Source organism: Heterocephalus glaber, unplaced genomic scaffold, assembly GCF_053883595.1.
Source record: "Heterocephalus glaber isolate CG9 unplaced genomic scaffold, H.glaber_assembly_v1.0 deba00001594, whole genome shotgun sequence".
NCBI lineage: Eukaryota > Metazoa > Chordata > Mammalia > Rodentia > Bathyergidae > Heterocephalus > Heterocephalus glaber.
Genome location: NW_028258369.1, coordinates 18,081,924 through 18,096,984, shown reverse-complemented (window position 1 = coordinate 18,096,984; position 15,061 = coordinate 18,081,924). Strand labels below are relative to the sequence as shown.

Below are 15,061 nucleotides of genomic sequence, written 5' to 3'. Positions count from 1 at the left end.
TGAGGAAACCCAGAAAGGCTTGTCTGTTTGGATTCTTCTTGGCTTCTCCGTGTAGTACTTTTCCTCCCAAGTATAGGGTAGTACCCTCTGTGAAAGGAAGGCCTTATAGTTTACTACCAGACATGATAGGGCAGAGAATATGTTATGACTAGCCCTTATACAGAAAGGTGGCAGAAAGTTAGAGTAGTATTTTTAGGTTTTTGGCTAACTTTGAGGAAGATCATTTCTAGTTTATGTGACCCACCTTGGGGAAAAGAAATTCTAGTTTCTAGAGGGAACAGGAAAAGAAGGGTAGAACATCAGAAAGAGACTTTGCTTCTAAGGCTGTTTCAGTGTCCTTCAGCTCAAAGTAAATGTGCCAAAGCGCCACGCTTTGAGGTATTTTCTGAGCCCCAGCACTTGCAAGTAATACATATCTGGGGTTAGCTGCATGAAGTGAGGTTGAGAGTTACCAGGACTGCTCAGGATCTCAATCAACCCAAGGATGTGACTTGATTATTATTGGCGCCTCAGATTAGAGCGCCTTAACATAAAAGTCATCTCTTAAACACATTGAACTAAACTCAATTAACGTAATTGATTACCAGCCTAGCTGTAGGGATTTTGCAGCTTTAGGGAAACTGACAAACATCTTGCCCTTAAAGATCCTACAATTAGATTCACAAGTCACAGTCAATAAGCTTTTCTCAGGCTCTAAATTCATCCTCTTTAATGATGACAAAAATCTCTCTGGGTAGATGAACTGGCTGTTGATGAAAGACTAATTGTGGAAATGGTTTTCAGTAGTGGTATTGGCAAATAGAACTGAGCCTTTGAAGGATAAATTTGATCTTGAATTAATGGAACCTATTTTGGACATTAATTTATACAAGCCCTAATAGATCCTTGATTTACTGCATCTCGTTTTCTAAAGCTGAAAGCATGACTTGAAAAATATATCAGTCTGGGTTCTATTGTATATAAACCCAATGTCCTTTGAACTATAATCCTCAAAAAGGAACAACGCTCTGATTCTTAAATACAATTAATAACATGTGCATTCTATTTAATATTTAAGAACTCTATTAACCTTACTTTCCAAGATATTTCACTTTTGTCTCCTGCAATTAGGAGAGAGAGAGAGAATTTCAAGATTTTCATTTTTTCAATCCATTGTATATTGAACCCTAATGAAGTGATAGTTTTTAGTCTCTAAGATTTCTGGAAAGGATATGTTTCTCCTTATGTAAAGGGTAGAAGGTTGATATTGGATAGCATTCTAACATGGCTCTAAATTTTCCTCTGTAACTTCATTTCTCTTTACCACTGTTCTCTTCTAATCCTTCCCTCACCAATACCCAACACAAGACACTTAAGAGTTGCCTAAACATGGGTTACTTTAATGCCTCTAGGATGGCCTTTGCTATTCCCTGGAATCAGGAGACTGTCCCTTCCTTATCCACATTATAGTTATGACCTCACTTCTCCAGACTCATCTTAAGGACACTTAATCTGTCAAGTTTTTCGTGGTCTCCCACTCATTCGTTGCCTTGGAGCTAGATTGACCTGTGTCAGGACAAGGCAAGCCCCCCTCAGAGCAGAGTTTGTTTCCTGGAACCTATTGAGATGTTCTACTTCTATGGAAGAGAGAGGCACAGTGAGTGATTCCAAGTCCTAAGAGAAAATGAACAGATGTGCACACAGATAAGGAAACCTGAGGTTCCAGGGACTGGCAGCAGCTGAGATCTCAGTAGCACTAGGTCTCACAAGGCATAGAAAGGCCATCGTGTGGAGGAAGGAGAGGAAAATAAGAATAAATACCCAGATCTCTCTTGCCACCCACATTTTCTCTTGCCATCATCTTTCTTTGTTTGAACCCAACAGAAAGCCATGAGCCTTTGTCCCTGGGGTGTGAAGCTGAGGGCAAGGAGCTACAGGAAGGGGAAATTCACAGCCTAGAACAGAAAAGTTACATAGAGTTGAATGGTAATATAGTTTTAGGTTTAAGGAAATTGAATTCTCTAGTTAAAGGTTAGGAAGAATTATTTTAATATGGAAAAGATTTCAAGTTCTCAATTAAAATAGAACAGTTAGCTTAAAATTTGAACCTGTGATTTCCTTACAGCCCCTTTTAACTTCCATTAGAAGGTTTTAGTTATCAAAGTGAGCCCTTAGCAATTAATCAGTTTTTAAAAACTATTTTATGCAAAGATTATAAAGTTATGAAGTTTGTAAAGTGTGGCCAACCAACTGTAAAAACACCCCTGTTCAATATCAGTGCATGTTTTTGACTCTTAGATTGGAATTTCTGTATCACATACCCTTATAATTCCTAAACACCAAGGCCATAAGATTGTTTTTACTTTCCAAGTATAAAATTATAACCTAAAATTTCAAAGAATACAGGTTCACTAGGAGGACATACAACAGCCCCTTGGGAGAGAAAGACCTCCTGTGTCTTCAACCCTCTCCCCAACTACTGCCACAAAATATGGATAGAATCCAATTTGGGGGAGACAAACTCTCAGGCCTAAACTGATGATTTTGACATGTTTGAGAAGGCTTTGCTTATTGTTATCAAGTTACTTGTTCCAAACTGTATTTTCCTGTAGGTACAAAAAAATAAAAGTAATCAATCAAGAAGAAAAAGTCTGCCCGTGATGCACTACTTTATGCTCAGTGAGCAACAGATGTTGACACTTCAGAAAAGTTTGGGGTGACTGGATTTTTAATCCACAAAGGGTTCAATCTATTGGTCTCCAAAGCAAAAGCACATGTAAGAACCATCAGTCTATCTGTCCCTTATTCATTCAAACCTGGGGTCAATCCATTTCATTTCAGTGGCTGGGACAGGATTAGACAAACAGGATGGAAAAGCACCATTTATCACGAGCACTCTAATTCCTTTTTAGGTTTCTAAAAATGCTAGTGAATATTTCTGAATGTAAGAGCTGAACTTCTCCAGTGCTACACTGAGCCTTGTAATATCAATGATTGTCCATCATATGTGACTATGTAAAACACCCTTAGAGGTCAAACTATAAGTCAGGGACCCCCTTGATAGAGAACAAACATCTCCACATGTTTAGCTCTTATACTTCCATTAGCAAAAACTTTTGCATATGTACAACCCCAAATATTCATTTATTTGTAATTTTATATAATTTACTCAGAATTTTGAGTTACTTATCTATACATGTATTGCTGTGACTAATACATTATACAAAGTATAAACCACCTGCTTAAAAAGGTATTTAAAATGAGATGTTAAAATGAAAATGAAGGTGAAACATTTTAATCACTTAAATATTTTCCTATCACTGCTGCATTAAAAATATTCAATATTTTAAATGATGATGAAGTGATTGAGGCTACATATTTATATTTCAACATCTTAATTTATCACTTCATTGAATAAAAATTTGAAGGACTACTTGTAGGTTTACCTTATTTCTTTATGTCGTTTTAATCACATTGGAAAAAAGAGCCACAGAAAAATATGAAGAGGCAAATGGATAAAATGTAGCACTGATTTACTTACCAGGTCACGAAATATTATTTTTCAATCCCCTCTATGCAAAGGATTTTTGTTGAAATTCATCTGGAAAGTTGCCATCTTCTTTGATGTCTTTCAACTGTTCTTACAAGCCAAACAGAAGATGTTTGCATTTTCTTATATTTAACAAATGAGTTCACAATCCACTGAAATGTTCATTTGAAAGATTTTGAAGCAGATTTGAAAAATCAATTTCCAAGTTGTCAAAGACTGCAGTTTTTATCTGTACATATTTGCATAATTTTTAATAAAACAGTCACACAACTGTTATGTCCAAACATCTGTTTCCCTACATTCTTACCATAATCCAAGCTTATTTGAAAAAATAAACTTTTTACTTTGTCACTCATTATAATAAAACATCCTTTACCCTGAAAAGACAACTCTTTTAGTTCACTGTCACCAGGTAGCCCATAACCTTCGTGTAGGACAAAAGATTTTCATAGCCTTTCTAATACTTCTGTTTCAAAAGCAACCACATTGTTGACATATGAAAGCAGGTAGGTTTCTTTGCTGCCATAGCTTCCATTGAATTCTTTCAAGAGGGCGGGCAGCTCTACATTTACCCTGGAAGCCTTGTTTTGTTTCTGTCAAAGCTATTGGTACCTGGTCCTATACTTTTCTGCATTTTGCCAGTATCATAGTATTCTAAGAACTGTCATTTTTATAATAGGTTCTGGTACCTTGTAGGGTAGACAACCAGAGTGTTTTTCTTGTTCCAAGTTCTTCTACACTATTATATAAAATTTAGAATTCTCTTTGTTGGACTCATTAAAAAGTACTGTTGAGATATCTTTATTGGATGACAGTAAATCTGTACATTATTTTGGAAAGAACTGAATATTTCATAGTCTATTTAAAAGCAGTCCCATTTATGCTAAAGCCTTCTAAAATTCTCCAAGATTCTTCTAAATGTTTTATGATTTTAAGGTTAATGATTTTGGTTTCTCTTGGCTTTTCAAGTACTATGTAAGTTTCCAAACACTATGTAAGTTTCCAAACCTGACTAAGTAGTTTTAGATCTTTAAGTGTTCCTGACATGTTGTGGGAATTGACTGACAGTGGCCTGTGGAATTCATTAGTGAAGGTTAAGTTCTTCTGAACCCACAGCATTCATATTCATGAAGGTAAAAGAACAACAACATGTGGCTAAGTATATTATGTGAGGTGAAAACTATTTGTGTACAGTTATTTATGTTCAAATAAAATTTAACTCATCTCCAACTGAGGAATTTGGTTTGGATCTTTTGATCCCAAAGGACAGAGGCTTGCCAGACTTGCTCAAAAAATGAGAGTTGAGCATAAGTACACATTTATGGTAAGAGAGGTGGAGTCCCATGGAAATGTCAAATGCCTGAGCTTCTTGGCCCCATGGGATGCAGTAGCAGGAGGCAGTTCCAGATGAAGAAAGGTTTAGGATCCTCATCAGCAGGGGTTTCTGAATCTTCTGTCATGCCATTTCTCCACAACATGCGCTCTCTCTCCAAATTTAGTAACTTCTCTTCCTATTCCCCTCCCGTTCTTTCCTTCATAGATTCTCTCTCTACCTTCTCATGTGCCACGTATGAATCCTTTCCCCAAATTGATGTGTGAGTATATCATCACATTATATCCCTACTGGTTCACCATTCAAATGTAAGCATATTGAATATTCCCGAGTGCCGAGAATCTTCTGCAGAACAGAAATCCCAGCAGGCCTTGATGGTTTCAAAACACATTACCTGCACCTATGATAACCTGGTCCAAGGCTGTGGGATCCCTGGAGTTTGCTGACTCTGCCAGTTGCTTAGGCTCAGTCTATGCGTGTTGACGTCTTTCTAAACATAACACCAAGTTGCTTCTCCTGATGTTTCTCCCACTTCACTGGGGTATCTTGCCCTTGCTTCTTTCACCAAGTTGCTCGAAATTTCAGGAGACAAAAGTCAAGAAAGAGTTATATACAGTCAATTTTTGCTCTCAGCCTTGACAAAATACATTTCCCCTAAGATAAAAGACTGCAACAAACCTGTCTACCTTTCTACACCTGGGAGAAGAAAATATTCAATGAGAACAAGGTAAAAAGTGTTTTTAATATATTATTTTGCCATACACATCATGATCATTTTTACTCACTTGGAAACCTGTCATGGGATCTGATCTACCACATAACTTTTCTTAGTTGGAACCTATCAATTTTAACAACCTATACTTTGTTTTCTTTTTTTCCCTTCCAACTTAAATTTTGGTTCTGGACAACTCTGGTTTGTTTAGCTTAGCACTTTTGGTCAAAGCTTTCCTCTTAGGCCCCTCACAGGCCACAGTGAGGATTATGAATTGTTGACCCTTGCAGTGGGAGCCACCACTACCTAAGACCCCTCAGGGATGTATGAAGGTCATGCAGAATAGACCGTGGGATTCCTGTGTCAATAGGAATGGTAAAGAGAGAAGTTTCTTCTGGGCTCCGTGGTGTTTGTCCAGTGTAACCTGTATAGGCATGAGGGATGTGGGGCATGGGGCTGGCAGAGAGAATCCTTCTGGGATGTAGAACTTCAAGGTTTTAAAATACTGTTGAAAGCACTCCTTACAGATTTTATGAGCTTTTGGGGCATAATAAGCATCCCTCAAATTCAGTGTAATAAAATAATCATTATTATCCTTTATTCCACTGGCTAATCTTAGCTGGGCAGTTGTACTACACCTGGATTCTCATGCAGGTTTGGTGTCTGGTTTGTTCCACATTTGTCCATCTAGAGACAAGGCTGAAGGGGCAACAGCTACCTTGAGATTGTATCATGGTAGTGACAGAATAGCAAAAGCACATGCCCAAACACAGTGTTTTTCACTTGTCACATCTGGGCTCAGCCTTGTGATATGCTTTGGGCAATGGCATGTTAGCAGAGTCAAGGAGTGGAGAACTATGTACTGTGTGCAGTAGGGAGGCACTGGAAAGGAAGGAGGCATCCGGTGGAAATTACATCCTGGAGCAAAGGAATACTAAGTCAGTCTATCACGCTAGAAGAGAATAAATGCAAGGTATGATCACAAAATACCATCTGTATTTAAATTTTAAAAATATAATACAGTAAAAGACACATTGCCATTAATCCCCTTCAAAATACTTCCCTTCACTTTGAACACTTTGACACTTTTGTGAGTGTCTTTAGTTATGCTGCTGTGGCTACCTCAAAGTTTTGAATTGATTCCAAATGTTTACCTTTCATGGTCATTTTGATGGTGGGAAAGATCCAGAAGTCACAAGGTGCCATATCCGGTGAATTAGGTGGATGAGGAACACCAGCCTGTTTTCACAAGCTACCTTTCTGTTGGATGGTGCTCAGCTACATGGTTCACTTGCATTTTTGATCACACCTCAAAATGACCCTCACAAAAGAGGACTCCAGAACTGCTTCAAAAGTGGCAAGAACCATGGGATAAGTATGTTCAAAGCAAGCAAGGAGTATTTTGAGGGAGATTAGTGGCAATGTGTCTTTTACTGTAATGAACATTTTAAAAAATTTAAACATTCACAGTATTTTTTCATCACTCTGTGTGTGTGTGTGTGTGTGTGTGTGTGTTTCAGTATTGGGAAATGAACCTAGGGTCTTTGCACTAAGCTATACCCTCATCCCTTTTTATTTATTTATTTGTAAATTTTGAGACAGGGTCTTATTGAGTTGCTAAATTGCCCGGGCAGGGCTTCAACTTGTGATGCTCCTGCCTCAACTTCCCTGAGTGCTAAAATTATAGGCTTGCACCACCCTGCCCAGCTGGAATAAATATATTGACTCTTGATTCCATCATGAAATCACCTCTGGACATCCTTGAGAGGCAGCACTGAAGTGACCTTCCCAGGCAGAACTCGGGCACATATTTCTATTCATACTCCTTTTGTTCCATTCTTAACCACCCAGGTGGCTCACCTACCATCATCTTCTCAGACTCCTGCACTTTCACACCAAAGGCCAATGCTTCTAAATTTGGTCTTTCCTTCTAGAATCTTCCCACTCAGCACATATTCCAAAAAGGAACTTGCTGCCTCTGATGAGTGGATCCAAAACAGGAACCACTTTTGTTTTTCTTATAGTGTGCTTTCTTATAGCTAAAGTAGTTCTTTGTTTTACATTGGATGTATCAGCCATTTATTTTTGCTGAGGAAGAAGGGCTCCAAGAGTTCATGGAAAGCTCTTTCCTTTTGTTAGGAGGAGTGAGGCAGCACAAATAACCATCATTCCTTTGGAAATCAAGTCTGTCTAAAACAGGAAGAGTGTTGAATTAATCTTGATAGACACATTTTACACCTCAGTTGATCTCTTCTGAATTTTCAGGTCATAGATTCCTGGTGTCTATATGTGTGTTTGTTGGAGAAGGTTGGGGGCAGGGCATAGAAGTGTTAGCAGCACGTTAGTTTTATTCTAGTCTCAGCATCAGAATTCACTGAAGCATATTCAGCAGCTAAAAAGATGTTGCTTTTCAGCTCATTATGAAGGATTCCAGCATCCTTATAAAAAATATTACAAGGATAGAGCCCAGAAATATTTGCCTTAGTTCAAAGAACAAAATGATGTTTTGTGAGTGAACACTTTAATATGGACCTATTCGTACTGGAAAAAGAGATAGAAGTTAATGATTGTTTTTAGATAATTTACTCTGAAAACAAGTTGTGGAGCAAAAACATGATAAAGCCATTGGAAAGTTATCTTCAATGTGCGAGCAAGACAAAGACTCAAAAAGTTGTTAAGAAACATGAAAATGATAGAACAAGCAGGACCACACGCATTTGGCTGTGTTTCTAGCCTTATTTGGGTATGGAAACAAGGATGAAGTGATACAGCTCAGTGTCTGACTCTGCTGACAAAGAGAATGGCCGCATCTGAGATGAAAGGACTTATGCCTGCTTCAGTTCTCACTATAGGACATCATTAGTGCCTCTCATTTCCCCCATGACTCAGGCTAACTCTGCAGCCCTGTGCTCAGTGGTCACTTAGGGTTGGAGAAACAGCCAAGGGAAATTTATGAACAGTAATTCAGTCACTGGCTTTTATTCTGGCTTCTTTGATTCTTTTGTTCTGGTACAATATACCCTTGTGTATATCAAATCATATTTGTATTTATTGTGTCATTGCATTTGATAGGATTTTTTGAATTGAAAGCCTCAGAGCTTACCTAGGATTTGTGAAGCATTTCACCAAGAGAATTGGGCCATACATATTTGAAATGCTGAATTTGTTTTCATCTCTTAAGATTGAATGAGTTTGTTCATAATGTCTGAAATTGATTCCATGCTATTCATTGGTTTCCAAAGTTGAAAATAATACCAAATTATTTTTGAGTGTTTACTATGTGCCATTTGCTGAGTTTATTACATCTATTCAATAATTTATTTTTTACAAGTATCATATGAGATAGTTACAGTCATGACATCATTTTGCAGATGGGGAAATTGAGGCACAGATGAATGAAGCAATTTGTGTGGGTCATACTTCTTGGAAATGATGGGGCTAAGACTGGAATCCAGGAAGTCTGGTTCCAAAGTGTCATTCCAAACATACAAACAACCACATCAATTCTCATGGTCACCCTGTATCTGGTTATTTGTTTCTAAGCAAACCAGGAAATAATGCCTCTTAAAAGAAAATATCCTCTTTGTCTGGGTACATCAGGCACACCCTCATAGGTCCATCCTTACCAAGAAGAAATGTATGAAGGAAGAAGATTCCAGAGTAGGAGTCCTGCCCCTGCCTTGTCAGAATGGCCTCCAACCTATTAAAAGCCCAACAATTTCTGCCACTTATGTCCCTCTCCCCTTGATTCAAGCCATCATGACCTTTGTCACCAGTGATGCAGTTTAGGTCTAAATGCTCTCCCTGCTTCTACCAGTGTCCCGTACTCTTTCAGCATAGCAGCTGGGTAACATCATCCTCATTCAGAACCTTCCAGTGGCTTTCTATTTCAATCAGAGCAAGGTTGTGTTTACTCTGCTATAAAGAAGGATAAATCTGAATCATTTGTAGGAAAAGTGGATGCACCTTGAATCCATAATGTTAAGGGAAATAAATCAGACACACATGTTTAAGTATCATATGGTTTCTCTTATATGAGAAACCCAAGGTATAAATAAATTTAAAAAGAAAACACAAGACAAAAGGAAATAGGAATATAGATCTTTTGCAAATGAGAGAGGGACCGAGAGATGTTGGGAGGGGGGGAGGAGAAGGGGAAGTAAAAAAATTCAAGATGTATCATGTACATGTACCAACTCCCCACAATGAATGTACTCATGATGTACCACAAACATGCATGGATAAAGAGAAGAAGAAAAAAAGGCCAAGTTCTGTCAAGAGCCTGTGTGATCTATTCCCACCGGCATCACTCCTTCACTCCTCCCCTCTCTGCCTCCAGACCCTACCTATGCACACTCAACTCCTGTATGCTCTCGCCAGGCACACATGTGTGCCTCAGGCCCTTTGCACCCATGGTCTCTGTGGCAAGTGCTCCTCCAGCCCCTGACAGAACAATGCAACCCCCTCACCCTGAAGCTCTCTGGCCTCTTTCTCTGCCTGCATTGACAGTCTCCTTACTATTTATAATAACCGCATATACTGTATATTTTACTAATTGATTAGTTTATTCTCTGTCTTTCATCACTAGAGTAGATGTTTCATTTTTTGTTGGCTGTTTTTTCCCTCTTGTATTCCCATAACAGAAAATCCAGTGGGCATGTAATAAGTTAACTAAATGAATAAAGGAATGTATTATGGAATTGTTTTGGAGGACCAAGTGTATTAACATATGGAAAGCATTTAGAACAAACAATGCTTAGCATTGAATTAATATTTAATAGATGTCAAGTTACATTATTGAATTAGAATAATGTAATAGTTATTGAATGAATGATGCATTGAAACATTAGCTACTATTACCTTATTGTGAGTAGGAAGAGGCCAATCAAACTACAGATTTTATCTGCTTCTATTTATGTATTTATTTTTAAAATTAATTTTATTGGTGCATTTTAGGTATACAATATAATGGCATTCATCATTGGGAATTTGTACCTTTACATAATCTCTCTTGGTTCTTATTTTTTCCCCATTCCCCTGCCCTAATGGAATTAATGTGAGAAAATGAAAAAATGGAAACAAAATCATTGTAAATAGGGAGGGGTGGAGGGGTTGGAGGGCAGGGGAATGGGGAAACTACAGATGTAGTACAGATGAGTAGATGAAACTACGTTGGCAATGGATGTTTCAGCAGCTAATTGGAGAAATCATTTGTGTCTTCTTTTACTGTTGTCTGGAAGATGCACTGTAACCTACCCTTTCTTGGGCAGGTGAATGGTTCTCAAACTTTACCGCACCTTGGAATCATCTGGAGATGTTTTAAAAATTAATCCTGATTTCTCCCTCCAGATGTTCTGATGTTATTGGTATAGGGTAAAACTTGGGAATTCAGATTTTTTAATGCTCCCCAGGTGATCCTAATGTGTAGCAAAATTTACAAATCACTCCTGCAAGCTGTCACAGAACCAGCAGCAGAGGGAGGAAATCTCTTCCCCAGTCCATCTCCATGCTTGGCATTGAGAGTTAAGCCAGCTTCAGCTTCGGTTCTACAACACATGACTATTAGCAAGTCATTTAGCTGCAATAAACTTGACCTTATCTGTCTATGTGTATGCTATAGATTATGGCAAAAACTCAGAACTCAGAGTCAGGCTCCAAAAGTGTGGCTCCTCTTCCTTCCCTTTGTTCCTCTCTCTCTCCCTCCCTCCCTTTCTTCCACCAAAGAAAATCCAGGATCTTTTCTAGATGTAGGACAAGAATGGCATGCTCTGAGATGGTACTTTCTGACACAAAAGATAAGAGAATGCAACAATGTCCACCACACCTAGGTGACCCCATTCTCCCTCAGGCATGCCCAGCCATGTCTGTTTTAGGTCTAGGAAGACTCAGTGGCAGGAGGTCAAGTTCCTGTCCAGTGGGGCCCCTGTGGAAGAATCAGTAGTCCTCCTTATGACTTGGCCCCCAGAAACTTCCCCATCTTTTCAGTGTGTTTCAGTCCTTCTGCCATCCTGAAGCTTTAGCCCTGGACACCAGGGTTTACTCGGCATTAGTTTTGCTGCTTAACTCAGGTTCTTGAATTTTGTTCTCTAGCTTCCAGGCCTCTGCATGTGATTTTCTGCCTGTCTCTCATCTGTCCCAAGCATGTCCCCACCATGGGAATCGTGTATAATCTCTGGGTCCAGACAGATACCTGCAACTTCACATAAAGCAGCCATTCCCCCTTTGACCCTATTACATCACCACTCCACTTTGAGCCTGGATTTTCTAGAATCATGGTAGGACATTGGGAGTAGCACAATACCAGAGCAAGCTTCATGGGCATGTGACATATGACAGGGCTCTGGGTTGGGTTTAATGTCCTTCTGTCTGGAAACATTCTTAATCATGCCTGAATAAGGAGTCAGCATTTTTGATTTGTAATCTTCTTGCAAATTATGTAACTGGCCTTGCATAGACACTTAAAATGCATACCCCTGGTGTGAGTCATACCTAGCTTATACCTGAGAAAAGTGTGACCTCAGCCCAGTTATTTTCCTGTCCCAGCATTTGCAAAGAGGGGCTATATGGGGTCAAATAGCTTCCACCGTAGCAAGGTTTTTAAAGATAAAAAGGTGACAGATGAGTGTTAGCACGTGGCACACAAATGTCTTCCCTAGCATTCCAGATCACAAGCAGCTAAACTGAAGACACTTCCTTTACCTTTAAAAGGGATTTTAAACTTTTATTTTCCTCAACAGTGATATATACGTAAAGGACAGATCCTGGAGGGTTTTCGTTTATCTTACTTAACTTTTATTAATTATGCAGAGAGACAACAGGATTCCTTCTTCCCTGCTTTTCTTTATTAAATTTGAACAATATGTTGTCCAGATGGCCTACAGAGTAGCATCATCCAAGGTATTTGAAAATGATATTCTTTTACTTATTGAAGAAGATTAGAAAGAAAAAAATTGAATTAAGCCCATGTCATTGAAATAATTTTAGCTTACATTACTTTAAGGAGATACCTAGTGTCCAAACTAATAACTCTTTCCCCCATAGGAAGCTGCCTTGGATAATGTGCATGAGTGAGGACTTTATCAGAATTATGAAAGTTGGTCTTTGACCTGACTCTCTGGTGTATCAGCCATGGCTCCTGAGTAACACTGAGCCATGATTTTTATCTCAATTTTCTTATTGGCAAAATGCAGATGATAATACTTGTTATGCTCCCTTGTTCTCAGCGGCGTTTCATGAAACAAAATCATTTTGATCCAGCACTCAGGAGGCTGAGACAGGAGGCTCATGGAGTACAGCCTGGACTACATAGTGGGACCCTGTCTCACAAAACCAAAAAAAGAAAGTATGAAAAGTTCTGAATGCTATACAAATATCAAGTTTGGATTATTGATAAGACTTCAGAAGTTAGAGTGTTAATGGAAAAATTCATTTAAATCATTCAAAAATCTTTCCATAAAGTAAATGATCAGAGCCAAATTCTCAACTTCTTTGGAAAGGTAGATGTATTTAGCACCAGGATAATATGTCACCACCAAAATTCCATATTACCTCAATTTCTCTGAGGGAACAAGTCATAGATATTAGCTACCAAATGACCATGTCCCTCTGAGACTGTTTCTCAGTGTGTCACTAATAACTCAATAGTTTTCCTGAAAGAACTACTTTCCTCTACTTAATTTAGTTACTAATTGAGAATCTCCTGTGTGTCAGATACTGTTCTAGGTACCTGTATCAGTCAACTTTCTTGTTGTGCAGACACAGTACCCAATACCCACAATGTACAGGTAAAGAGGTTTAATTTAGCTCATGATTTCATCGTATTCATCTCATAATCAGCGGGCTCTAAGGCAGAAACAACACCATACTGGAGCAAAGCTGCTTGGTCCATGGCAGCTGGGAAGCAGAGCAGAACAGTACCAGAGAGGACTGAGAGATGAACTCTATGTAGTACCCAAGGTCAAGCCTCCAGACATACACAGCAGCATGTTTTACTAATTTGTTAGGTGTTTCTTAACCCAATGAGATTGGCATCTCAGGGTTAATGGTCACAGTGCCTGAAATAAATCTATGAATAAAACGAAGTTCCTTGCCTTCATAGAGTATATGTTCTAGTGTAGAGAGCAATAAAAGTAAGTAACTATATCACATTAGCAGATGATTACTGCTATGGCTAAATATATAGAAGAGGAGAAAGTGGATTGAACACCGAAGGAATCAGGATGATACGTGAGCAAAGGTTTTGGAGAAGAAAAGGTGAGTTGTACAGAAATCTGCAAGATGAGCATTCCAGGTTAGGGGAACAGCCAGTGCAAAGGCCTAAAGCAGGAGGCCTTGAAGAAGCATAACTGTGGATCTCCCTAGATCTTTCTTACTCTCTACCAGAGAAAGACTGGTGTCAAAATTAGAGAGCATGTGATTGCCAAGCCAATGCCTAATACATACACTGATTCCACCTTTCTTTTGTGTTTATTTGCTTTTCCCACAGTCACATGACACAGGCAATCCCATTCGACGACCCTCGGTTAGAGAGCTGCCAAATCATCCCTCCAGCTCCTCGGAAGGTGGAAATGCGGAGGGACCCTGTGCTGGGATTTGGCTTTGTGGCAGGGAGTGAAAAGCCAGTGGTCGTCCGCTCAGTAACACCAGGTAAGGATCCAACCCCAACTTCGGGGACCATCTTCTACACTGTACCACATGACTAGTGTTCACTTTCATAATGTCCAGGCTGTGAAGGCTGGTTGAGTTTTCCCAGTACCTGGGTAGAGTCAGAACATCAGAGGAACAGAAATGTCTCCTCCAACTAAGTTTTAAACTGTCAAACCTATCATACTACTTGACTCAGAGAAAATATGGATCCATCCTTTGTAACCATAGAAATGACCTAATTCTTAACATACAAATGCAAATGCTAAATTTTACTGTATATGTAAAACATGTGATATGTAAAACATGTGATGAATTTTTTATTTTTAATGCAGAAAGTGGTGTTTAAGTTCTAGTACAATTTAGTCACTAGGGTAGTTGAATTAATTTAAAGATATGTACTCCCTTCCCTTCCTGCTGGAGGCAGGATATATTCCCCTACCCCACTGCTGTTGGACTGGACCAGGTGACTGACTTTGGTCAGTGGCATATTAGCAAAGATGGCATGAACAAAGCCTTGGGATGAGCTTGTGCAGTTGAACTTGTTTCTTGAGCTTCTACCAGGGCCATAAGAAAAATTTTCCATTGGTGGCTGCTACTTCTTCAGCCTCAGCCCCAGGTTGATCACCTGGAGCATGACTGAGCAAGATGGCAGCTTCAAGTTAAGAATAGCCCGTTCAACCCTTCAAAACCAACTGCCCAACTGAGTCTGGCCTCAATCAGCCAGTCTGTGGTTGTCATAAAAACCCATAGCATGAGGGAAAAAAAAGATTATTGGACATCCTTCTGAGTTTTGAGGTGGTTTGTTATGCAGCAAATGCTGACCAATATAATACATATCAAA

At 39.0% G+C, this 15,061-nt stretch overlaps 1 protein-coding gene across 14 annotated transcripts in view; it reads left to right on the top strand.

Moving 5' to 3' along the window:
• The window catches only part of Frmpd4 (FERM and PDZ domain containing 4), a 1,030,958-nt gene that overhangs the window by 903,747 nt on the left and 112,150 nt on the right, over positions 1-15,061 (top strand). For all 14 annotated transcript variants that reach the window (XM_087193747.1, XM_087193748.1, XM_087193754.1 and 11 more), the window contains one exon: positions 14,060-14,220. In XM_087193747.1, the coding sequence (XP_087049873.1) occupies positions 14,060-14,220 (161 nt within the window). The remainder of the gene's footprint in view (positions 1-14,059; positions 14,221-15,061) is intronic.